We start from the raw sequence: 26,221 nt of genomic DNA, 5'->3' as shown, positions 1-26,221 counted from the left end.
AAACACAAATGAGCTGACAAAAGCATCCCCATGTTTCGAGAAATACCTGAGTAGTGAAAATTTGTAAAGCTCCAATTCTCGAATTTTAGTCAAGTTGTGCTGGGTTTCCATGATCTCGGCTGGGCCTCACAGCAGTGGTGGGAAGTGGACACTATCACCTGGACTTTACCGACACCGATCATGGGGGCCGCGCGGCTCACCATCCTGATCTAGATCTACATCGCCCCCCTGAACCGAGACACCGCTTGGGGGAGGGGGGGGTTACCTGCAAGCTTACAAGTGGTCGGAGCGCTTCCGGGAGAAACCAACGTCCTAAGCAAATAAAAAGCTCACTATAAAACTTGGGTCCCTGGCACGGGCCCGAGGCCTGCCTCCCTCACATACTCAAGTGACACACCGAGGCACCGTGGAGAAGCGTTGGGTGTCCGAGCCTCCGGGGGCCCCGGCTGCGGGGAGAGCCGACCGCCTCGTGTGGTGTCGCCAGGCAGCCTCCAGCGGAAGGCTCCGTCGGGCCGCGCTCCCGCAGGCCCGCCGGCCAAGGACCCCGCCACACCTGCTTCCCTCAGCCCCGCCGAGCCACCGCCGCACGCTCACCTTCTGCTCCTCCGCCGACGCTGCCTCGGGGACTTCCGCGGACATGGTGCTCCTTCTGCAGAAGAGACGCCGGGAGGGGACTGATTACCGGGTGGCAAGGCCTCCCGCTGCCTTTTGCCTGCCCAGCTGCCCGCCGGGCTGGCGGCTGTCGCCTTGTGACGACACGGCTGCCCGGCTCCCGCCCGCCGTGGCTCCCGCAGCCCAGGCCCGCCAGACTCCCGCGCCGCGCCCTTACCTACCTATCCCCGCGCCTCCGGCCCTGAGACGCCCAAGCACTTCCTCTTTCCCTCAAAGGTTGAGGCTCGCGCCTCACCTCACTTCCGTCCGTGAACGTACAGTGCTTTCTGGGAATTGTAGTTTATCTGTAGCACCGTCTTTTCTCCCTTCTCTGGCCTTTCCAGACTACTCTGACCTCCCATTTACCCATCTGCTTGCACTGTGATCTGCAGTAGCTCTGCTTCAGTTTAACCCCGTCCACCATTACTTCTTCAGTTCCCCCACCTTGTCTCAGCACAATCTTTTCTTCTTAGATCAACCTCTTCAAAGCTATCACAATAAGCACAGCATCATTAGACAGGAACTATGATCTCTTTGGTAATGTCGCCTTCCCTCTCTAATGCATTAGCCACACTAGGGATAGGGCCAATATTTCACTCTGAGATCCTCCCCAGATCTTGGTATTTCCTACGAAATAAATAAGTAACGAATGAATTCAGCTTCCATTCCTTGTTCTTTCATGGCAGTTAGCTCAAAACACTGAGCTCCATAAAGACTTTCTTAATTGCCAAGTCCTGTGGCTTCGAATCTACTCGTGATTCTACAAAGCATCTTATACCTGCTGGCGCATCTGGTTCCAAAGTATTGTGCCTCAGAACTCTTGGAATAAAGTGGCCTTGTACGTTCAGCTAGTAGGAATTGGAAGGTAATGAATGGGGAGCAATCCAAAGGTCCTAATAATTGGATGTGGAATTTGGAAGCCATAAAAACTGGAGGTGGGCCCTGTGGCATAGGAATGTAATCCCAGCTGTCTGGGAGGTTGAGGCAGAAGGATGGCAAATTTATGCCTGCCTAGGCTATAGAGTAAATAAAAGACCAAGCTGGGCAATTTAATGAGGCCCTATATCAAAAGGCAGGTATGGAGCTCCTCAGTGGTAGAGGGTTTTGCTGTGGGATAATGCTTTTGTACATTGTAAAGATTTGTCACTCATATTGGTTTAATAAACGCTGATTGGCCAGTAGCCAGGCAGGAAGTATAGGTAGGGCCACCATGCAGGAGAATTCTGGGAAGAGGAAAGGCAGAGAGGCAGTCATAAGCCAGATGCAGAGGAAGCAAGATGAGAATGCCCAACTGAGGAAAGGTACCAAGACACATGGCTAAACAAAGATAAGAATTATGGGTTAATTTAAGTTGTAAGAGCTGAGCTAATAGGCCAAGCAGTTTATAATTAATATAAGCCTCTGTGTGTTTATTTGGGACTGAATGACTGCAGAACTGGATGGGACAGAAACTTCCATCTACAGGGTTTGCTTAGTATGTACAAATTCCTGCATTCAATCTCTCTCTATCTAGCACCAAAACAACATGGGGGGGAGGGGGAGAGCACGCTAGGAACTTAACTCAGTAGTAGATGGATCATTTGCCTGGAACAAGTTTGACTCCCAGCACCACATAAAACCAAAATGGTGGGGGTTGAGAGATGGCTCAGTGGTTAAGAGTACTGCCTGCTCGTCTAAAGGTCCTGAGTTCAATTCCCAGCAACCACATGATGGCTTACAACCATCTTTAATGAGATCTGGTGCCCTCTTCTGGCCTGCAAGCATGAATGTAGGCAGAATACTATATACACAATAAATAAATAAATTAAAAAAAAAAACCCAACATGGTGATTCATGCCTGCATACCTATAGTCCTAGCATGGGGGAGGTAGAGGAAGAAGGGTCAAGAAGTTCGAGGTCATCCTTAGTTTGACCTTGAGGCTAGCCTGGGCTACATGAGGCTCTGTCTCAAAAATAAAACAAGACAACAACAAAAGTCAAGGAAACACAAAGCCTCAACAAGTGCAGGATTGCCGGGCAGTGGTGGCGCACGCCTTTAATCCCAGCACTCGGGAGGCAGAGGCAGGCGGATCTCTGTGAGTTCGAGACCAGCCTGGTCTACAAGAGGTAGTTCCAGGACAGGCTCCAAAACCACAGAGAAACCCTGTCTCGAAACCCCCCCCCCCCCAAAAAAAACACCCAACAACAACAAGTACAGGATCTCACACAGGAAGAATTGCCTGGGACTTAAGTTTGAAAAATAAAGTGAGTCATAATACTGAATTCCTGTTGAAAAAGGAAGGGAAGGTTAGTCAGCCTTAAATAGGCACTTAACCAAGTGCCTGTTGATGACAAAGGGCTTAAGGGACTAACTCTTGGACAAAGATATCCCTTGAGAATGGCTGGATTTCTTCACAAATCAAATGTAGTGCATGCTTCGAATCCCAGAACTTTGCAAGCAGAGAGGAAGAATGTCAGTCTAAGGCCAGTCTCAGTTATGGGTGAGTTCAAGTTCAGCCCACATGGCATGAAGGTATCCTCAAAACCAGAACTGCACAAAAAGAATAAAAACAACTGTGTGTTTGTTATCCTTCTATACTGACAAAGTAACCGTCTGATATTTGCTCCCCACCCCGATTTTTTTTTTTTTTTTTGAGACAGAGCCTCTCATGTATTCCTAGCTATCCTAGAACTCACAGAAATCTGCCTGCCTACATGGGCCACATCTGACATTGTTTGTTTGAGACAGGGTCTCACTCTAGCCCAGGCAGGCTTGGAACTCGCAGCAGACCTTTTACTTTAGCCTCTCAGTGCTTTTCATTTGAGTAGAGCTATAGATGGAAGAAAGATTGTACTAATGGACACATCTAACTAGCACTTTTAATTAATCAAATACACACACAGATATATGAATAAACTTGAGTAAATTTTGGGTTAAGATGTGACAAGAAAAACGGGGGGGGGGGGGAAGGTATTTGTGACCTTACAAAGAATCTGTTCAATCGGGCAGAGGTGTGGCGCACCTTTAATTCCAACACTCAGGAGCAGAGGCAGGTCAGTCTCTGAATTCAAAACCAGCCTGACCTACAGAGTAAATTCCAGAACAGCCAGGGCTACATGGAGAAACCCATTCTCAAAAAAAAAAAAAAAATCCCTACAATGAAAAAAAAAGCTTCTATGTAAAAATGACAAATTGATAATCCACTGTACCAAAAGTTCACTTCTAAGAATTGAATCCTAATGATGCCATGCCTATCTACAATTCTTTCTGTAACTGTTACACAAATAATGTGTTGATAATAAAAACTCTGCACGTTTCAGTGTGCACATGCATGCATATACACGAGGAGAGAGAGAGAGATGGGGGTAGGAGAAGACAGAGACTTTAAATATATATCTGTTCCTAAAAGATAGATAGTAACATTCATGTCAGAACAAATCTAATTTCTGGGAGGCAGGGTGATCAAATAAAAAATTCCTCAATGGCAATGTCATATCCTAGAACTGTCTGAGAAGCCATCCTTCCCCCAAGTAACACTGTCAACAGGATAAAGCTTGGCTCTGGTCCCAGTGTAATGCTCACCTGCATTAGGAGAAAAGAAGATGTTAGATGTGGTGGTACATGCCTGTAATCTCAATACTTGGGAAGCAGGTACATGAGTTCCATTTCTTTTCTTTTTTTTTTTTTTTTTTTGTTTTTTCGAGACAGGGTTTCTCTGTGGTTTTGGAGCCTGTCCTGGAACTAGCTCTTGTAGACCAGGCTGGTCTTGAACTCACAGAGATCCTCCTGCCTCTGCCTCCATGAGTTCCATTTCTTTGCCTTACTCATATTAGTGTTCCTACATAGAAATGATGAAATAGAAGTCAGGACACGTGCACATACATGTAGTAGGAGGTCACTTGTTTGTTTCCTGGCTGCTCAGACCCAAAATAACCACACAGAAACTGTATTAATTAAATCACTGCTTGGCCCACTAGCTCTAGCTTCTTATTGGCTAACTCTTATATCTTAATTTAACCCATTTCTAGTAATTTGTGTATTGCCACATGGCTGTGGCTTACCAATAAAGTCCTAGTGTCTGTCTCCGGCAGGGTTACATGGCTTCTCTCTGACTCTGCCTCCTTTCTCCCAGCATTCAGTTTAGTTTTCACCACCTACCTCTTTTCTGCTCTGCGCAGACCCAAGACAGTTTGTTTGTTTGTTTGTTTCTTTCTTTCTTTCTTTCTTTCCCTTCTTCCTTCCTTCCTTTCTTTTTCTTTCTTTCTTTTTTTTTTGATTTTTCGAGACAGGGTTTCTCCATAGCTTTTTGGTTCCTGTCCTGGAACCAGCTCTTGTAGACCAGGCTGGCCTTGAACTCACAGAGATCCGCCTGCCTCTGCCTGCTGGGATTAAAGGCGTGCGCCACCACCACCCGGCTGACAGCTTCTTTGTTAACCAATGGTATTCACAGCATACAGAGAGGAATCCCACATCACATACAGATTTAGTCCTGTGCCCAAGATACCAGAACTGGGAGCTAGAAGGGCCAGGGTTTGGGGGCAGGCCAATTTCATTCCCAGCGTGTTATATTCTTTAGGAAGCAACTTTTGGCAAATCTTAATTCCCAGGGCCTGTTAGAACACGATTCTGCACCATCATTACTCATGTACTTTAATCTTTAAAACCGCACATTGATTCCCAATACCTCATTCCTCAAAATGCTGTCCTTTTGACCTCTAGATATTGGCCACACCTCCTCCACTTTTTGTTGCTAAGATAGGGGCTTACTAAGAAGCTAAATAGGCCGGCCTCAAATTTGCTGCAAAGCTCAGTTTGGCTCAAATTAAATGATTCTCCCTCCTTTGGCTGATTCCTGCTGTAGCTAAGTCAGCTATTTGCCTCTTTTTACCAAGAAGCAGAGAAAACCAAGAAATGGCAGCGGTTTAAAGGAAATGTGGCTTTGTTTCTGTTGTTGGCGCTTTTCTCTTTTTAGTTTGGAACAAAAGTGACAGAGAAAAGTCCTCAGTGCCTCCCCACCTGGACGGCAGCTACATGTAAGTCATGGAAACCACGAAACTCAACTCAAGGAATTCGTATGTGTGGCTGTAGCTATACATTGTTGAAATCTTTGCTTGGGGAAATCTCTCGGTGTTTAGGAATTTGGGCTACTCTAGTTCCCAGCATTGGGTTTCCTGAAACATTTTTATTCTCTATGGTCCCTGTACCTGAAACATTTATCCCCTACGGTCCTTGTACATACCACATCACAAGGTACGAGCCGCCATTCCTGCCCCTGCCCTGCCCTTTGTCGAGATGAGTGGTCTCACACTATGCTTTAGGTTGGTCTTGAAATCATGAATTTCCTGGGTTCAATCTTCAGAATTCATCGACTTCTTGATTTTTCACAAATGGTCTATATTGTGTAATCACACTGAGGTAAATGAAGCTGATTTATTAAGGACTTGCAATGGTAGCTCAGTCAGTACAGCATGGGGCTCTTAATCCCAGGGTCGTAGGTTTGTGGCCCACGTTGGGCACCAGATATTGCATAATCACACTGGGGGAAATAAAACCGATTTATAAAGAGTTTGCAATGGAAAGGCACAAACTCACAATTGCAGAGACAGGACAGAAGCCATTGCCGATCCTGCGCTGTCTCTCGGCTGTCCAGGGTCTCCCCTCACACTAAAGGAGAGCCAGAGCAAGAGAGCTTTCTCTTGCAGCTTATCACCTTGGACCACACCCAAAGGGCTGGTCCCCCAAAGGTAATTGGCTAAATGGACTCCCACAGCAAGTCTAACTCAGGCTAACCTTCAACTTGCTATGGATTTACAGCTAGACTTGAACTCATGGTCCTCCTGCTTCAGGCTTTGGAATGCTGGATTATATGAGCCACTATGCCTTTTTACCTGAACTTTGACCGAGTTCTTCATTTTTTTTTTTTTTTTTGTCTTGAGACAGACTAATTGTGCAGTCTATATGCTGGGTTCTAATAACAGTCTCCCAAACGTTGGGATTACAGGCCTGTACCACTATACCTGGCTTTACTTACCTAACAAGATTTTGGGGCTAGTGGGATGGCCTTAGTAGGTAAGGCACTTGACCCCAAACCTGACAACTGATTTTAATGTTTTCTCTTTAATCCCATTCTCTTACTTCCAGTTTTACCCTCTTCCAGAGATCACTTCTACCCTTGTAGACTGACCAGCCATCAATCCAGAATAGGGCTGTTCCATAGTATTTTCTGTGATGATGTGAGTAGTCTACATTTGTGCTATTGGACACACTAGCTACTAATCATATATGGCATTTAGATGCCACTGAGCATTTAATGTGGCTAGTACAAGGAACGGAATGCTTAAAGAACTAGCCATCGAGATTAGAAACACCCAAACACTCTTGACAGAGATTCTTACAATTAGGGCCAGTCCAAGAACAGATGCTAACCAAAATTCCCTCTGGTGGTTCTGATGTGAATGTGCACACAATATTTGGAATCTAGTAAGCACATAAAGCTTTTAAAAGATCAGAATTTTTCTTCCTTCCCACCCTCCCTCCCTTTGTTTTTGAGACAGATTTTTAGCTCAGGTTGGCCTCAAACTCACTATGAATCAGGAATAACCTTGAACTCCTGATCCTCCTGCTTCAGTCTCCCTTGTGCTGGGATTACAATGTGTACCACCATGCCTGGTTCACTCTGTGCTGTGGGATTAACTCCGGGCTTTGTGCATGTCAGACAAGCACTCCACGACTGATCTACAGTTCATCAAAGGAGAGAATGGATTTTCAACTTAGTAGATATATAGTAGGAGACTTGAAAATTATCTGAAACCAAGTGAGATGCTTGGTAGTTCAAATAGGATTTCTCCCTCCCTCCCTCCCTCCCTCCCTCCCTCCCTCCCTCCCTCCCTCCCTCCCTCCCTCTTACAGGGTCTATGTAGTCCTGGCTGTCCTGGAGCTCACTATGTAGACCAAGCTGGCTTCAAACTTGAAGCAATCCTCTAACCTCTGCACCCCCAGTGTTGTGATTACAGGAGTGTGACCCAATCCTGATCTGCACTCCAAATATTCCTGCCCTGTTGTCTAGTATGCTGCCCATCACCCCAACGTGAATATCAAGACTGCTGTGTTCTATCCAAGCATGACAGGAGGAGGCTTCTCCTACATCCAGTCAAGCTCTCTTGCTTGGTAGCCTTTCCAATTTTCAAATGCTTCACTCCTTGGCAGCTGCAGAGGTAGAATGGAAACTGTCTGATGGCTAATGCAACAGTCATATAAATATCTCATCTAAAAAGAAAAGCCAAATACACATTTTAGTTTTCTGCATATATTTACAATATAAATATTAATTTGTTTTTAAAAGTACATATTCTTTTCAAAAGTGTGAGAAAATTATCTAGCATGGGACAACAATTTAAGTAAAACCTCTACAGTAGTGATTCAGGAAAAATAGAACATTTTGGGTGGAGGACCTTAGAAGGAATGAGAATGGGGATGAGGCTGAGAGCTTGCCAGGGGAATAGAGCAGCTTTCTCTGACTGCACCGAGAACAGTATGTTACTCCAGAGACAGCCCCTGGATGAGTGTTATAAAAACTAACCCGGAGAGATATAAAAAGCATACATGCTTGCATAGTGCATTAATCTTAAAGAAGCCCAACATTTCATTCTCAGTAGCTTAAATGAACAGCACTTAAAACACACCACACAAAAATTAAAGACTTGTGCATATATTTCAGATTTCAACATTAACATCAAAAATACATAGGATGATTTTACATAGGATTGTGCTACATTAGAACACTAGAGACAAACATCACTTGAGTATGAAGAAAACATTAAATATTAAATAAGAGAAATAAAATGTGCAAACACTAATCTAACTGGGGATTTTGCTATTGCAGCTGTCCAATGAAGTGGTTTCGACAGTATGAAAAGGATGAAGACACGGATGCTTCCAGTCCACTTGAAGTCATGGATCTCACTTCAGGGGTCCTTTAATAAACCTGGTCAAGGACAATGGAAGAGGGCCACTCTCCTGGCTCTGATTTGATGTACTCCATTCTGTGAATGCTCACGTTTAAGCTTGGGTACTGAGCGAATACTTTTAGTTGCCCCTCCACCCCCATCAACATCTTGGTGAAAACTGAGGGTTTGTTGGCGATTCAGTGTACGATTTGAGTTCATACGCAGCGCCACTATCAACCTCCATGGACTTTCTAGAGAACAGGAGCCGTACATCTCTATGGAGGTAGATCTTTCCAGATTTAGAACTCTGGAACCTAAGTACAGAGAAAGAAAGAATAATAATGTTAGAGAACGAGTCTTTAAATGCACTCCTGATTCATCATTTCCTAAACTGCATTCCTGTTCTGTAGTGGGGTCAGGGCTTCTTTTTCCTGTGAGCCTGCGTTTCAGCTCCGCTGTTCCTCTGCTGTATCTGCACTTTCCTCATCCACGGTATCCAATTTCCACTGACATTAGCCAATTACATGATTATGCCTTGGGCTTTGTGGTTAGGCATATTCTAGACACACAGACAAATGTGTGTCTGCCCATGATTCAGGATAGATTAAAATGAATTCCATACCTGAAGAATACTAAAAGCTTTCTGTATATTACTGCGAATGCCTGCAACCACACCATTCGTAGACTGAGGCAAGAGGACTGTCATGCTTGAGACCACCACGGATTATATATTGAGTAACAAACTAGTCTGGAGTCTAATATAAAACTCTATCCCAAAGCAAAACAAAACCCAGACAAGATTCAAGTTTTTCTTAAATGTGTACTTGTGCATGTGAGCATCCCTGTGTGTATCTTCCTCAGTTGCTCTCCACTTCATTTATGAGGGGAGCACTCTTGCTGAACCCAGAACTCACTACGTAGCTAGTCTGGTAGCTTAACTACGGTTTCTAAAGCTGTGATAAAACTCAATTACACAAACATGGGGAGGAAAAGGGTTCATTTACTGCATCTTACAACTTGTAGTCCATCAATCTGGGAAGCCAGGGTAGGTACTCAAGGCAGGAACCTAGAGGCAGAAACTGAAGTAAAGGCCATAGAGGGGCACTGCTTACTGGCTTGCTCTTCCGCTTTCTTGTTGCACCCAGGACGGCCAACCCAGAGGTGGCACTTCCCACAGTGATCTGGGTCCTCCCACATCAACTGTCTATCAGGAAAAGCATCACACGTTTGCCCACAGGCCAAGCTGGTGGGGGCATCTTCTCAGTTGAGTGTCCCACTTCCCAAATGACAAACGTATGTCAGGTTGACATAAACACTAGTCAGCACCTCTAGCCAGTCAGTTCACTCCAGGAATTTCATCTCCGCCTCCCAAGAGCAAGTATTCTAGATGGCTGCCAGTCTTCCCAGCCTGTATGTCTGTTCTGGATCTCAGATCTGTGCAGCAGGAGCTTTACCTACTGAGTCATCCCCTAGCCCATAGTTTTTGTTTTGATGTTGGGTCTCAACAGTACTCAAGCTGCCCTGGAACTCACTATATAATGACAGCTGGCCTTGATCTTTTAGCAGTCTTCCTGCCTTAGCGTCCTTAGTGCTGCTAGTATTACAGATGTATGCATCATGCCAGGTAAGCTTCAAGTTCTGGGATAATCACTGCTATTCTTAGCAGCTGGTTAAACAAAATCATCAAACCTAACACCACTAGCAGTAATGATAAAAGTTAGTGGTGAAATGAAATCAAAAGCTGGCTCGGAGCTGTTTCTATCTTCCACTAACCTTCCCGAGCAGACTCCACACCGTGCTATTTTCTCCTAGTTTCCTTGGCATAGCAGAAATAGTCTGTGTTTGTGGATTTTACTCCAAAACTAATGGAAAGGCCTGGTGTGACAACATGTGCCAGGGTGGACTTCACTGGCCGGCTCACACTCCTCCCCTAAGTTTTCACCTTGGGAAGCCTTAGGGAAGATGCCATTTCTTCAATTAGGCTCCGTACAGTTGTATATAAATACTTTGAGTATTTAGTCATTGGGTGAAGACTTAAAGGAGAGGTCGCTGATTTGGGATAAATGTTGACTATACATGCAAAGGCTGTAAGCTGTGTCTTCAGCCCTCCTTTTTCTTTTGATTCTGACAAGGTCTCACTATGCTGTCAAGGCTGGTCTTGATCATGCACTGTAGCCCAGGTAGAGCTGAACTTGGGATCCTCCCTCTTCAGCCCCTCAACCTGCTAAAATCAATGTCTATGTCACCAGTGTTGGCTTGTTACTATTTCTACTATTATTATTTATTTTTGTAGCACTGAAAATTGAATCCAGGGCCTTCCTCAAACTAGGGAGACACTCTCTCAGTAAGCAGCACTGCCAACCACTGGAAGTATTGCTATGGCATGCTATCTGATTACACATCTCCTTGTATTTATCTGCTGCTATTTCATTACACATCTCATTTTATCTATTTGTTTTTTAAGTTTCTTGCACCAGGATATCACTCAATTATCCACGTTTACATGAAATTCACTATATAGTCTGGGATGACCTTGAACTCATGGCAGTCAGTCCTCCTGCCTCTGCCTCCCCAAGTGCTTGGTTTAACTATCTGGAAACATTTACATATATTTAAATTTCTTTACATTAAAAAAATTTGTGTGTGTGTGTGTGTGTGAGAGAGAGAGGGGGTACTTGAACCATGCAAGTAAAGTTCAAAGAACACCTTGTGGGAGTTGGTTTACCATCTGGGTCATATCTCACTGGCCCATGTGTCTTCTTTAGAAAAATTTTTTTTTTTTTTTTGGTTTTTCGAGACAGGGTCTCTCTGTGGTTTTGGAACCTGTCCTGGAACTAGCTCTTATAGACCAGGCTGGTCTCGAACTCAGAAAGATCCACCTGCCTCTGCCTCCCAAGTGCTGGGATTAAAGGCGTGCGCCACCACCGCCCGGCCTAGAAAATTTTTTTCAAGTTTGTGTTTTATAGACAGCTTTTCATACTTATAGCTTGAACAGCTAGTCACTTCTACAGGTGTGGAACTTGCATGTCTAACTAACTCCCTACCCCCCAAGTTGCAGCATTGGTGGTTATACTCTGGACACCCGGGACCCACAGGGTTCCTGACATTAGAGAGTCAATCACTGATACGGCTGAAAATGTTCTATAGTTACAGGAACAAGCTGCTGACTTCTGGTTTGCTTTGCTTAATGTTCCTGAGGGCTACACGGGAATTGTGAGGCTTAAAATGCACCTTAGAGACGTTGGCAAAATGGGCCAGAAAGACAACAGACAACAAAGCCATTATACAACCTAGAGTTCAGTAACTTGCAGGATAAGACATCTCTAAAATGTGTCCTCCATGTCAGCACTGTTACCTCCCAGATTTCTAGAAGCAAGCCCTACAGGAAATGGTCAAGGAGAGACTGAGTCAATTTTCAGAACCCCTCTGTGCAATATGGTCACTATCTACATGTTGCTAACAGCCACCTGAAACAGAACCACTTCAAACTGACTGTGCTGCTGTAAAATACATTGCTGATTTTGGAGATGGAAAAGCACCCAGACGCCTCTACCACCCAGCTGCTGTGATTACAGCTAAGAGGCTCCATAGCCAACTCTGTCACTTTGCTATATGTCTGCTGCTAGCTGCAAACCAGGCTGATGGCTCAGACTGAGTTTCTATCAACATCACTCATTTAAAAACTTATTGCTTGAATTATCAGGCTTCATTCTGACTTTTAGTATTTACCATTTAACAGTTACAAGTGTGAGCCCTGATTTCAATAAGTAGCAAGGGTGGTAAGAATGAATGCCACTTGTTCTCCACATCAGCATGTTGTCAAAAGACCCCATGAGCAGATTACACGGTACTGGTCCACTCAGTCAAATCCTTTCCTTAAAAACCAAGTGTAATGATGTTACATTGTCCTATTAATTTGAAACATCACCTCAGATGTATGAGGTAGCGTAATAACTGTGCTGTGTGCTGGACGTTGTCCTTATTAATACTTCTCTTCATTTCTTGTTTAACAGGAACAGAAAACGTCCTCTGTCGCAGGAATGTCTGGTGATTGGCTGGCATACCTCGTAGGTCATACATCACAACAAACATCTTCACCACAGTCTTATTAGGATTGAATAAGGTCTGAAGAAATAACAGAGGGGTTATTCTTCACAATGATGATAGATTTATATGACTCAGAACACCATGCCAGTAACTACACAGGTGGTTTAGTAATCTAATTCCACTGGATAAGTTTCATTTCAGAGGCTAACATTAACGTTTCAAAAGTTCACAAAATAATCAAAGATTCAACTTCATTTCTTATGTCATAATAAGAGAACCTTGTAATAAGTCAAAATCTTTTGTCACAAATTTCATATTAATAGCAAACTAGGCACATTTTGTCATTGTTCAGATTTTCAGAAATTGTTCTAATTTAAGCATAACACACCTTTCGTGGTGTATTCTGCATTAGAATATTCTAGGTTTCTTTCATCATTTCAAATATTAGCTTCACTGGATATTAAGCGCAAATCCTCAAGGTGGATTCAATTTTTCTTATATTTTAATGGACTGAAATTTTTAAAATAAAAATACAAGCTCAGCAAAGAAGGATTTTTAAAGCAGCCGTTTTAACTACTTACTATAAAATTGCTATAGACGCTCAAGGGGAGACTTTCTATTGAAAACATTTCAAGGCCAGGAAATAAAGCTCATTCTCATTAGGTCCAAAGTCTATAGCAACACTGTTTTCACTCTTGGAATCGTTCACAAACAGTCAGGCTTTACAAACCATCAGTATCATTACAGACCAAAATACGTATTCTCAGAGAAGACTGAAGTACTTCAATTGTTCTTGGCTATGAATCATTTTTTATAAATATACATTTGTAAATAAAAACCCAAGCTGCTGAACTGACTTTAACCAAATTACCAACACATCAATCGGTAACTTGGTGCCATGCTTTCAGAAGCTCATCCCAGGGACTGGACATCACTCACTGAATCAAAATGAGAAATACATCAACATTATGATCCAAGTTTACAACCTAGCACGTGCTAAGATCAAGGCTGATACATTCAACAAGCACAAGCAGACCCAGGATTTCAAACCATGTAAGAAATAGAATCATGCTTAAGATAGGCCACTGAGAGGTGGACTTCTCTTTCTGGGTTAATGTCTTATTCCTAGGGTAGCTCACAGTTAGCTCTCCAAGGATCCACACGCCCTCACGGGTTTCACAGTCAGGAGCTAGGGAACGGGCACCTGTTACTCTTTAACTTTAAAAAATGTCTGGGATAGAGAAACTCATTTTAATATGCAGCCATTCTTCTGTGGTACACATGCACTTGCTCACTACTGTCTCACCCCGTGAGATGCCAGACAAATGCACAGGCTTGGCATAGCACTGGTACGGATGTGGTATGGTGTGATCAGATCCCTGAGGTCACAGCACTCAGGGAACCTGTAGGCTATACCAGGGGCTGAGTGTGAGCAGCCAGCCTCAGCCAGATTCTTCCAGTCTGCAAAATCTGAAGCAGATTGAGGACTTGTGGTGCTATCCTTGCAGGTAACAGTAAGAAAACGCACATCAGGCCTGCCCTGGTTATAAGGGTATCCTGAGTCCAAATTAGATGAATCTATAGATGAAGGAATGCCACCTTCTCTGCCCTGGAATCATCAGATTGCATTGGTTCAGTTTTAGAAATCATTACCCTAGTAATAATACCTCGTTTCCCAAATTTTCCTACCAGAGTGACACTACTATTCTGGGGGTCTCCTTTTATATAGGTCAATCTCAATATGGTTTATATTTAATAGAAGGCACTGGTCAGGATCTAATTATATTGGAAACAGGTCAGTTGGTGTCATGTAAATCATTCGTATTACTTGTCTAAAGTATTCACCTCTATTAGTTTACTAATCTTTTTCTTTAATGGAGGTCCCCCAAATGCTCATTCCTGGGGCAGAGCATGGCAACTCCAAACAGAGCTGCAGCCCCACTGTTACTTACCGAGGTTGTTGCAGCAGCAGTAGCAGGAGAAAGGGCTAAGCTCTATATGTGTGTGAGAGAATGATTATTGCAATTGTAGGCTATAAAACACATACCACTTGTATCGTTCCTGAAGGAGGTACTCGATAACCCCTTTTACCAAGGGACTCTAAAGTAATCACACCCTTGAAACAAAAGAAGACAAATTGAGTGCATAGGTATATAAAAGACAAAAGCAAGAACACAACAGGTTAATTCAAGTTCAGTAACATATTTCTATGGAAATTGCATTGAGATACAGTCTGTGAATAAAACAGTGAGGCTCCCCCTTCTAAAGAAACCATTCACTGCTGCTCTTCCCGGACATGTTGCAACAAGCAGCATACAGCATTACATAAGGCCGCACTGCTGAGAATTGCCACTGAGACACAGACTAAGGGGTCAGGTTTCCTAGCCATAAGGAAGCAAAGTGAGGCTATAGGATTGGTCTAAGAGGAGGGGGAATGGAGAAGCAAAGAAATGATTTGATTAGTCTTGGAGTATGGAAAAGTAATGAGTACACAAAGTAAAATTTTGGGCCCCAGCTGGAAGGAATTCTTCAGTCAGGGAGTCAACTTACACATTTGAATTCCTAATGACAGAAAGAAGAAAAGAATGCAGTCATCAAGTAAGTGGGGTTGAGGGCTGGGTTTCAGTCTGATAAATTTCCAGAGGAAGAGATGTTCAAAGCAAACGTGAAACACGAAGGTTTCACAGTGACACAAGGCTGCCTGTTGTGTGAAAAAGCCACACAACTCCCTTTTCCAAGAGGAAATGCTACTTTAGAGTACCTGAGTCACGTTGTCTTAATCTTACATTTTTATATCACAGGGTCTCATGTAGTCCAGGCTGGTCTCAAACATACTGTTTGCTGAGGCTGGCCTTGAACTCCAGAGTCTCCTGCTTCTGCTTTCCATGTGCTGGAATTACACTGTGTGTGTCACCATGGCCAGCTTATTTCTATTTCTTTTGGCTGGCTTTTTTGTTTACACAAAGCCTTCTATGTAGCCACGACTGGGCTAGAACTGATGAAACTCCTCCAACCTTAGCCTCTCGAGTGCTGGAACACCCAGGCACTGCCTTTTAGCTGTTTATTTGTTAAGAATATGAGACTTTGAACTGGCTCTAAAACTCAAGCACAGTGGCTTGACTCTCTGGGGCGAGACTCGAGGAGAGGAGAAAGGGAAAGTGCAGTCATTTCCCCAGACGAATCTAAGAGGAGACAACGAGGTCCTCAACATAGTCTGGTGCTCAGAGCGGCAGGAGCAGCAGCAGCACATACGGCCTTGCTGGAAAAGCAGTCTGCTTGGCCACTCTCCAGATCTACCAAACCAAATCTTCCTTTCAACAGGACTTTACTGATGACATCATTATAAGCCAAGTTTAAGAAAACCTTAACCTTAAGCATAGGTACTTTTTCCTGCAAAGTCCAAACAATGTAAAGTAAGTTCAAAGCTCAGACTAAATGTTAAAAGCTTCTCAATAACCAGGGTGACCACAGGTGGCAACAGTGAATCTGACGCTTGTCTACTCTCTGGGTGATTCTTTTCCTTCCAGTAGTTAAGGCAGGCAAGCAGAGTAAGTGTGTGCTGTACAAAGTTCATGATTCCATCATTACGTATTGTAAATAGAAATCATAAGGTAAATATAACACAGGCCTGCTACACTAGGTGGTATCTTTGTTGGGCTTTGAAACTAGACTTAGGTTGGGAGTATGAAGGAGTGGACCAAGGTGAAGAGAGAGCCATACTCTGACATATGATCCTAACTTCCCACAGACAGCAGGGATGTTACATAGTATTTTCCCACAGTGTGCTCAGCATACTCACTGAGACACTCAAGAACAAGCACTGTGGACAGTTACATGAAAAACACACTCTTCATTCTAGTTCCAGAAAGAAAAGGTAAAGCTTATTAAAATGATAGCTAATTTATAATCACACTGGTAGAGTCAGGAGTTACTGTCCTACCTCACAACTTCCTTCCCATACAAGGAGAAATGTACAACTCTGATAGTTTTAAGAACATAATAATAATGTGATTAAGCAGATAGTGACTGAAGATCTTTAAAAGGTCTTTTACGTTTAGGACAGCACTCAATACAACCATTTCTTTTTCTTCTTTTTAATTCTGTGTACTTGTGCATATGAGTACAGTACACTTGGAAGTCAAAGAGGGCACTGGATTTCCTGAAACTATCATCAGAGATAGTTTGAGTTGTGAGTTGCCCGAGGTGGGTGCTGGAAACCAAACTTGGGTCCTCTGGAGGAATAGCCAGCGTTCTTAACTGCTAAGCCATCACCCTAGCTGCCAAACAACAATCTCTAAAGGATATAAAACCAGTAGAAGCACTGGACAGTTAGGAAATGCAAATATCAGGATTTGATTGCTATTACTTGATTTGTTTCATAGGCCAGACTATTGATATTTATTAATATAAAATTATTAGGAACATAAAGAAATATCTCCGCTGGCATTTTTGTAATAATAAGGTTAAAATAAACGAAACTTGATAGACTCCTAGTACACACAAAAGTAATCTTTAAGTTATCGTGTAATAAATAATATGAATTGCTGGGTGTGGTGACACACCAGTAACCCAGAACTTGGGATGTGGAGGCAAGAAGACCAGGAGTTCAAAGCCAGCCTCAGCTACATAGACTTTGACGTCAGACTGTCCTACATGGATTGCATGTCAAAAACCAAAAGAAACAACAACAAAAACTGATCTGGAACAGTAGATGGAAAACTGAGAGCTGCCAGCCTTGGCCTGACCAATTACAAACAGGCAGAAGCTGCACCTGGCCAGTCATGAGTCCATAGTGCAAGGCCTAGCCTGAATTCACCACCATGATGGCTGGCTTCTCTGGCAGCTTCTAAGCAGCTGAGTGGCACGGTGGAGTTCCTGGAGAATACTCTTATCGTTGATGCCAACATGAAGAATTAATTTTTAAAGAATTGTTTGATGCAAAATCCCACCACAAAGACTGTTCTGTCCTAACATTTTACCTCTGGGGACCATTCAATCTGAGGAAAGGTTATACAATTACTAGAGTAACAAAGGTGCATTACTCCTGATGGTTTGTGATATGTATCATCTAATAAAACAGTCCTATCTTACAAAACATGATCAGTCCTTTTAAAGAGGATTAAGCTATCAAAATAGAAAGAACAACATTTAAGATAAATCTGTGATGGACTGTTTGAAGTGAGCCACTATGAAAGGAACCCACACCTACCAAGGAAGCAGACTTGGGGAAAACATGACAGGCAGCTGAGTGAAGACTATCACAGGAAAGTCAGGCAGGCATTGCTTTTTAGTTGCTTTAGGCTTTTGAGACAGGATTCTCCTCTGTAGCCAAGGCTCTTCTAGAACTTACTATATAGCCCATGCTGGCCTTAAACCTACTGAGATATGATGGCAGGCATCCTTAAAAGGATGGATTAACTTAATTCAGTAGGCTGACTTAGCCCCTTTCCAAGAACTACTCAGAGTCCTCTGTTTGAATGTATTTTGGAATTTTGTTTCCTTTCCCACCCAGACCATTATCTTCTATCAAAGTAAAATACTAGGAAGGACCCTGACAAAAATTTCACCCTAAAAATGGAGTAAACCTAAACTAACCTCCTTGACAAACTAGGTGAGCAGTGAGATGGCCACTTAGGTCCCTAAAAAGTATAGCGTCTCCTCCTCTCAGGTATACATAAAGCTTTTCATAGCTTTTATTTTTAAAAAAAAAAATACTTTCACTAATGTTCTTCAAAGCACTGAAGGCAGGAGAGAGGAAGCCACTGGCAGGTGCTAAGCCAGGGCTGCACAGTTCTAGGCCTGTGAGAATTTCTGCTTCTCACAGAGAGACAATGTTACTCTGTGCTTTACACCATCACTACAAACTGCTCCTCTGTATTTGAAGAAGTGTTTATATACACTCCAGAAGCTTCTGCAGGGTAATGCTGATTTTACCCAGAATCCACTGCAGTAGGAAATGGGAAAGGTGAATTTATAGGACCTCAGGCTCAGGACTGTGCTCTAATTCCCAGGAGCTCTCTTACTCCCCACTAAGACACTGGTGTGATCAGAAATAGCTCACACTCACACTCTCTAGCACCCTGGAATCAAAAAAGGATGGGCCAGAGACAAACTAAACAGGAGAAGGGGAGAGGGGTAAGGGAACCTCAGGTAGTCACAAGTCTGACTGAGATAGGAACCATGTGAGAAGGCAGCCATCTGGAATTAGAGTGTACAGTAAGATTGGGGATTTGTGTGAACTTAGCAAGCTGGACTGACTGTGTCAGCCGTCAGTAAGTCATGCAGAAATGAGTAAAATTTCAGCACCTCTTTCAAATGCAAAACAGGCCACCTGTTATTTAAGCCAGCTGAGAAAAAGGTCATGGACAGTATTTTGGCTTATTGATCTGTATTCACTTTCTGACTTTCTCTTAGGAATTGCTTCACGCTTTCAAGGACAGGACTGAAGCAAAGGTGTGAATTATTCTTAGGTTCCCTGATTCTTGCAGAAAAAGACAATTAAAAGTACTTGCCATATAAGGCGAGGGAGCATTATCATCCGAAACACTGTAGAATGACACTTCCACCGGCAGAGTTAAGTGTGTGGGGCAGAAAGTACCACTGGCTCCAACCTCGGCAGTAAAGCCATCAACTATGCCGAGGGGGTCTAAACGGTAATTCAGAACAGATTCCTGGAAGACAAAGTAACAAGCTGTGTTTTAAAAAGATAGAAAAGTTAGTAATTAATTTCATTTTCTTTCTTTCTTTTCCAACACAGGGTTTCTCTGTGTGGCCCTGGCTGTTCTGAAATTTGTTCTGTAAACCAGGCTTTCCTGAAGTCAGAGGTTCACTTGCCTCTGCCTCCTGAGTGCAGGATTGAAGGAAGGCATGCACCACCTTTATTTTCTATTTAAGAAAATATTTGACTATATTTTCTAGTTTCCATGGTAGCATGCATTTGCTACATTTGGGAGGCTAAAGTAAAAGTATTATGAGTAGCCACTTGGGAGCCAGACTGTGCTAGAGAGTAAGTTCAAGGCTAGGCTGGGTGACGTAGAGAGACCGGGTCTCAAAAAGAAAAATGATGGCTGTTATAATAAGTCACACCTGTAATCTCTGCACTTGGGTATCTGAGGCAACAGAATTTCTATGAGTTCAAGGCTCGCCTAGGCTATGTTCAAAATAGGCCAGATTTTGAAATAAAACAAAACACTCTACCATAGAAGGTATTTGGCCCTGAGAGAGCTCCCTAGAAGGTGCTAGAAGGACTTAAACAGGCCACATACAGAAGTTGCATTAGAAGGCTAAGCCAAACATTTGTCATGTTGAAAATTTATTGCTTCTTTTAAAAATGCTGTTGTAGAATATATGGGGCTTTGTTTAGTTTACCTGAAAAAAAATGAGAAAATATGCACTAGAGACACGACAGGGCAGAAACCAGAGTGGAAAAGCTCTGCCTACCCATTTGGTGCTCACGCCCAGGGACCACCTCTGAGGGAGTCAGCATTCTAGGTGCTCTCAAGCCCCTCACAAGCTTATGAGAACTGACCAATGAGCACACTAGGGTGTGTGCAGAGCTTCCCTTCAATTAGGTGATCACTTGAGAAGGGCAAGGTAAGTAATTTCAAGGCTTTGGAGAAAGAGTCTAACCATTTATTCCCTTTTCAGAAAGAGTGAAGACATAATAGTCCTACTTTGGGGAACTTCGACCCCTAAAACAGTTTCAAAACAGCATTACCTCAAAACTTCCTAGGAGACTAAGACTTGTGATTGCTGGAGCGCTCGAACTCAGAAAAGGTTTTTCATGAGCATCTGGGTCCTCTTCAATATTCAGACATGGTCGAGAGCTGTTTAAAAAAAAACAAGGAAAAAAGAACACATTAACTGCAATATTTTTTATTTACATCTGTAAAAAGGAGTAAAAGCTCATTAGAATTAGAAATTAATTCAAACTACTATAATAAAATTAATGTTATCAAATTTTAAGACAAAATTTGTAGTGAAATTTCATATTAAATATTCTATTGCTAGTATTTGGTAAAGAATACATACATACATACAAACATCATTCACTGACGAGTTTCAAGGTATAATTTATAATACATCGCAGAGCGGAAGCTACTGGAAATGTATGATATTCAGAATTTTACATCCATCTCACTTTCAGCTGAAAACAAGAATTCAAAGGCAAAATTATGTGGCTGTGATTACTGGGCTGGAGATAGAGCCCAGAGAGTGGTAGAATGCTTAACTACTGTATATGAAGTCCTTGGCTGGATCCCAGTGCTGACAAGGAAGGAAGAAGGGAGGGAGGCAATGTGGCTAGAAGACAGAGGTTAAGGATCAGAAATGAATGAATCGACTTCAGACCTTAAGCTGGTGTGTTTCTGGTTACGGTGACAATGAATGACTATGTCAAACTGTAAGCTGGTGTGTTTCTGGTTACGGTGACAATGAATGACTATGTCAAACCGTAAACTGGTGTGCTTCTGGTTACGGTGACAAGAGCACAGTGAGGCTCGCTGTGTGTGCGACATCATGATGAAAACAAGACTTCCTTTTTCTTTAATTAAAAATTTTTGATTTCTATAAAGTTTATGTACAAGGGATGTTTTGTCTGTATGTACATCTGTGCACATGTCTGTGGAGGCCATAAGAAGGTCAGATTACATCTGCAACTAGAGTTACATATGGTTGCAAACCACCATGTGAGTGCTGGGAATTGAACCAGGGTCTTTACAAGAGCAGCCAGTGCTCTTAACCACTGAGCTATTTCTCTAGCCCCAAGAAAAAATATATATTTTTACTACACTTTGACTGAGAGTCAGCAGGTCTGCTGCACTGGTCTGCTGTGCCATTGTTTTACACACACACACATACACACACTCTGAGTCGTTACCTTCTAGAGGACAAACTTCTCAGATGCAGCAGCGATGTGTCCAGATCAAAGCAACCCGACTGTGTTTTTCTTTGAGGAACCTAAAGGCAAAATAATTAGTTGTATTGTTTAATGGACTACCTTTTAAATTAATAAAACACTTAGAAAATCCAAGTTAAGCATATGGTTTTGTTTTTTTAAGATTTCATTTATTATGTATACAGTGTTCTGCCTGCATGTATGCCTATAGGCCAGAAGAGGGCACCACACCTCATTACAGATGGTTGTGAGTCACCATGTGGTTGCTGGGAATTAAACTCAGGACCTCTGGAAGAGCAGCCAGTGCTCTTAACCACTGAGTCATCTCTCCAGCCAAAGCATATTGTTTAAATGACATTTATCTCCTGTTTTGTACATGTGTGGGTACATGCATGCAAGGGCACACATATAGAGGTCAGAGGACACACACAGAGTCAGTTCTCTCCTTCCATCATGTGGGTCCAAGAGATTGAATTTAGGTCATATGACTTGGCAGCAAGCACCTTTATCTGCTGAGCCATCTCGCTGGCCCAGGCATATCCTTAAAGTAATAAAATTTCTCTAATTAACAGTTTACTTCAAATAATGAGGCTTACCACATATTTTTCTCTCATTCTCATTCTATTAACTAATATGGGAAAACCCCAGATACTCATAAAAACACTTTGACTATGTTTTAAATGGAACTAGGATTTTCCCAAAACTAAAGCTTGTGTGGTGTCTCTGTACAAGGACTCTTACTCATGTGTGTGTGTGTGTGTTGTATGAATTTGTGTACAAGTGCAAGCATGTGTTTACAGATATGCACGCGTGTGGAGGTCAGAAGTCAATGTCAGGCGTCTTCTTCAGTCATTCCTTACCTCCCTTTATGAGTCAAGGTCTTTCACTGAGCCTGGGGCTCACTGATGCTACTAGACTGGTGGTTAAGCAAATGCCAGAGCTCCCCTCTCCCCTCGTCTCTGCCTCCCATCCCCAGGACTACAGACACATGCTATAGTGGGTGCTCTTGATTGGCACTGAGGATCAGAACTTAGCTCCTCAGGCTTGTGAGCTGAGCACTACCTACTAAACTATCTTTCCATCCCAAGACTTTTACTTGTATACCTTATATATCTGTGTACTTGGGGTAGGTGCGTGTGTGTGTGTAGCCTATACCACTTAAGCGCTTAAATTAAAAGGGGCATGAGAGTGCTGGCATCCTATCCACTATAACAGTCCCAAGAAATGTAATACTTTTCAGAGAATGGCTTTAAAAAATAGTGCTCTGGATTTTCAATCACCAGCATACACTAAATTATATTTCTCGTAAACCACTTATCAAAGCACATTAAAAATGGAAACTCTACTTAAGGGCAAATCAAAGATAGTCAGATACAACATGAGAATTTTATCTGTTTTTGGAATTAATATAAGATATGCATAAAAAAATCTGATGTGCTGGGGAGAGATGGTAACCCGATAAACCTCATAGGATGCTGAGGCAAGAGGACAGGAAGCTCAGGGCCAGAATGGAAAACTCTGGGAGACTCTGCCTCAAAGCCAACCACCCCAGACCACAAAAAAAAAAAAATTGGTAGGGCACTTTCCTAGCATTTGCTTATTCAAATGGGTTCAACCTTTTAATACCACTGAAAACATCTCTGAATCAAATGTGTCCCAGAGCCAGACCATATAAAACAAACCAACAAAAACAAATAAAAAAGAACGAGTCTGTACAATTCTCAGCCTGACTCATGCTTCAGAAAACCTCTGGCTTCCTCTTCTTCTTCATTCTCCATGCTCTGCTGGACGTCCTGAGCAGGTCACTTGGTTGTCTGTGGCCCTTTCAAGGTTGCCATTCCCTCCCTTTCTGTCTGTCATGCTAGGTTCTTGCTAAATATCTGTCTTACACCTACTGAACTTCCACTCAGCCCATTCCATTCTACTAGTTTATCCACATGGAGTGCATGTGTGTATGTGTGGGTTTACATGTATAGGTGTGTATATGCATGGTTGTGTGTGTTAACACTTCAAGGAGAATAATTTCATATCCAGATGTCTTCTTTCAAACATAACCCCACCTTTTGGAGACAGGGCCTTACTTTCTAGCCCAGGATAGCCCTGACTTGCAGTCATCCAACCTCACCCTCCCAACTGGTGCTGGGATGGAACCCAGGGCCTCCTGCATCGGTTTGCTGTCTCTGAACAACACCCCACGCCCTCCAAAGCAAGACTTTAACCACTGCACTTGAAACTATGGAACTATTTGTACCAGTTTCTAGATAATACTGCTGCTGGTGCCAATATTTGCTGATACTTAAAAAAATTTTTTGTAGGAATTTCTATCAACAAAAATGTATCTTTAAAAATCTTTTCTTTCTTCTACACGTAGTAACAATTAAAATGTTCAGCAAAAGAACTGGGAAAATTACAATACCAATGAAATACATTTTATTTTTGTTCCATTTATAGTCCTTCCCAATATAATCATATAGCTATTAAATGTACTTTCAAAACCCACAAGGTTTTCTAACTGAAAATTTATTTCACAGGCTCTGAAACATTTCAATTAACGTTAGCTGAGATGCTTGCGAGCTGCCTGCAGGTGCTGGGCATGAGGGAACGCAGGGCACTTACGGGACTTGAGAGGAGAGGCAACCCTGTCTGAGGGTGAAAGGCTCTGGTTGATGTCCCATCCAAGGAATGAAAATTATGTTTTCTCCAGATGCTTGAATGTTTCAGTGTATCCCTCTGTTGGGAAAAGTACTAGATTTTAGTGGGAATATCCAAATAATGGCAAATTTGTAGATTCATTCCTAATGTAGTCTGAGGTATATACCCTTGGTGGGAAAACTGAAGATCCCTTTCCATTTTGTATGTATGAACATACACATACATCAGCACAGAAAACATTGTTTTTATATGTATGAACATACATACACACATCAGTACAGAACATTGTTTTTATATGTATGAACATACACATACATCAGCACAGAAAACAGTGTGTGTTTTTATATGTACGAACACACACATACATCAGCACAGAAAACAGTGTGTGTTTTTGATATCTTGCTTCAAAAGTTCTGAAGTGTGCCCAATGCAACTGTTTTACCAGCATGTTCACTCACAGTCTAGCATCAACTGTTTTAACTTATGAAAAACAAAGCTGGAAAACAAAGTTAAGACTGTAAAGTATAAAACCATATCAGTAACAAGAGCCATTTTTAGGGGATTTAATTTGGTTTGACAAGTTCAGAAATATAAAACAGGCTGGAGAGATGACTCAGCAGTTAAGAGCACTTACTGCTCTTCCAGAGGACTCAAGTGTGGTCCCCAGCATCCACATGGTGGCTCACTATCATCTGTACCTTTAGTTACAGAGATCCAGTGCCCTCCTCCGGTCTCTGTGGACACCAGACACACATGTGGTACTCATATATATGGGCAAAGTGCCTACAGACATAAAATAAAAGTAAAAAAATCTTTCCTAAAAACTAGTATAAATCGCCGGGCGGTGGTGGCACACGCCTTTAATCCCAGCACTTGGGAGGCAGAGGCAGGCGGATCTCTGTGAGTTCGAGACCAGCCTGGTCTACAAGAGCTAGCCCAGGACAGGCTCCAAAACCATAGAGAAACCCTGTCTCGAAAAAACAAAACAAAACAAAACAAAACAAAAAAAACCCCAAAAAACAAAAAAACCTAGTATAAATCAAGAAACACAGTCACAGTACTATGTTTTTACTGAGTCAGGAAACAGGCAAAGTGGGAATGGTGGCATATGCTTGCCATCCAGTGGCTTACAAGGCTAAGGCAAGAGGACTGCTGAGCCCAGGGTATTCGAGCCCAGCCTGGGCAACCACGTGAGAGTCTCACAAAGCAGGGGGACTTCTTACAAACTGGACAAATTTATATCCAAAGATCAGAAATTCACAAAAAAATATATCAATGAAAACTAAAAAAGGCTGAGTTGGCCACAATTCTAACATTTCCCAGCTTAGTGACCAGGACATTATTTAGCCCTTCCGGCTTGTGGGAAAAGAGCGCCTGACCCAAGGAGAGGGAGGGTTTGGGCAGACAAACACCCACACAGTGTGCTGCCCTAGAGCACATCGCAAGTGGGACACAATTTTATGAAAAATAAAACCAGGAACAAACATGTCAGTGCTAGAGACAAAACAAAAAACATATCCAAATTACTCTTGAAGGGCCTGCTCACCTGACAGGGCGGCCTTGAGCCCACATCTCTCTTCCCTGAGCTCTAAAATCCTGGAACTGCAGGCATGCTCCACTGTGCCTCTCCAAAAACATCTAGTGTTGTTAAGGCCACAGTAAGTCTTCGTGACTATTGCACTTTTAGGGTGTACTTTCCTACTTAAGCAGTATGTTAAAGGTTCATGCACTATAAAGAGCGATTATCATTTTCAGAATTATATGGTTGATTTGGTGTGACTCAAGGACTAAGCTGTGAGGGGGGGGGGGACCAGGAACTAAGTCCTCTGATTAACCACTTAGTGGAACTCTTGCAGACAGCCTAACTCATTGCTGTGCAACATCTGTGCCAGGCCAGAGTGGCTTGAAAACTTACCAAGCTGACAGGGGTGTCTGATTCCTGGTTATTTTCTACTGATTGTTTACAATACTCAAATAAAAAGCCAACAGGAAAAATCCAAGTGAACTGAGGACTTGCACAGCCCACAGATTTGTCCTTGATTAATATGA

The 26,221-nt window shown here is 42.7% G+C and overlaps 2 protein-coding genes across 5 annotated transcripts in view; both read right to left on the bottom strand.

The window, feature by feature from the left end:
- Positions 1–6,249, bottom strand: part of Arpp19 (cAMP regulated phosphoprotein 19) — a 28,406-nt gene extending 22,157 nt beyond the window's left edge. The window contains exons 1-3 of the mRNA XM_057768381.1: positions 6,224–6,249; positions 834–938; positions 595–649 (exon numbers count right to left, since the gene is read on the bottom strand). Of these exons, the coding sequence (XP_057624364.1) occupies positions 595–649; positions 834–938; positions 6,224–6,249 (186 nt within the window). The remainder of the gene's footprint in view (positions 1–594; positions 650–833; positions 939–6,223) is intronic.
- Positions 6,250–7,935: 1,686 nt separating this feature from the next.
- Positions 7,936–26,221, bottom strand: part of Atosa (atos homolog A) — a 73,640-nt gene continuing 55,354 nt past the window's right edge. For 3 of the 4 annotated variants that reach the window (XM_057766480.1, XM_057766481.1, XM_057766479.1), the window contains 7 exons: positions 24,137–24,250; positions 21,503–21,582; positions 20,342–20,450; positions 19,137–19,295; positions 14,672–14,740; positions 12,506–12,702; positions 7,936–8,891 (listed from right to left, as the gene is read on the bottom strand). In XM_057766480.1, coding sequence (XP_057622463.1) covers positions 8,738–8,891; positions 12,506–12,702; positions 14,672–14,740; positions 19,137–19,295; positions 20,342–20,450; positions 21,503–21,582; positions 24,137–24,250 — 882 coding nt within the window. In that variant the 3' untranslated portion in view covers positions 7,936–8,737. Of the gene's footprint in view, positions 8,892–12,505; positions 12,703–14,576; positions 14,741–19,136; positions 19,296–20,341; positions 20,451–21,502; positions 21,583–24,136; positions 24,251–26,221 lie in introns of those variants that run through there. The other variant, XR_009056976.1, reaches the window with a different exon arrangement.

The sequence above is a fragment of the Chionomys nivalis genome, chromosome 4 (genome assembly GCF_950005125.1).
Source record: "Chionomys nivalis chromosome 4, mChiNiv1.1, whole genome shotgun sequence".
NCBI classification, from domain to species: domain Eukaryota; kingdom Metazoa; phylum Chordata; class Mammalia; order Rodentia; family Cricetidae; genus Chionomys; species Chionomys nivalis.
Note: the sequence above shows the minus strand (reverse complement) of the source record. Positions and strands in the feature narration are given on the sequence as shown.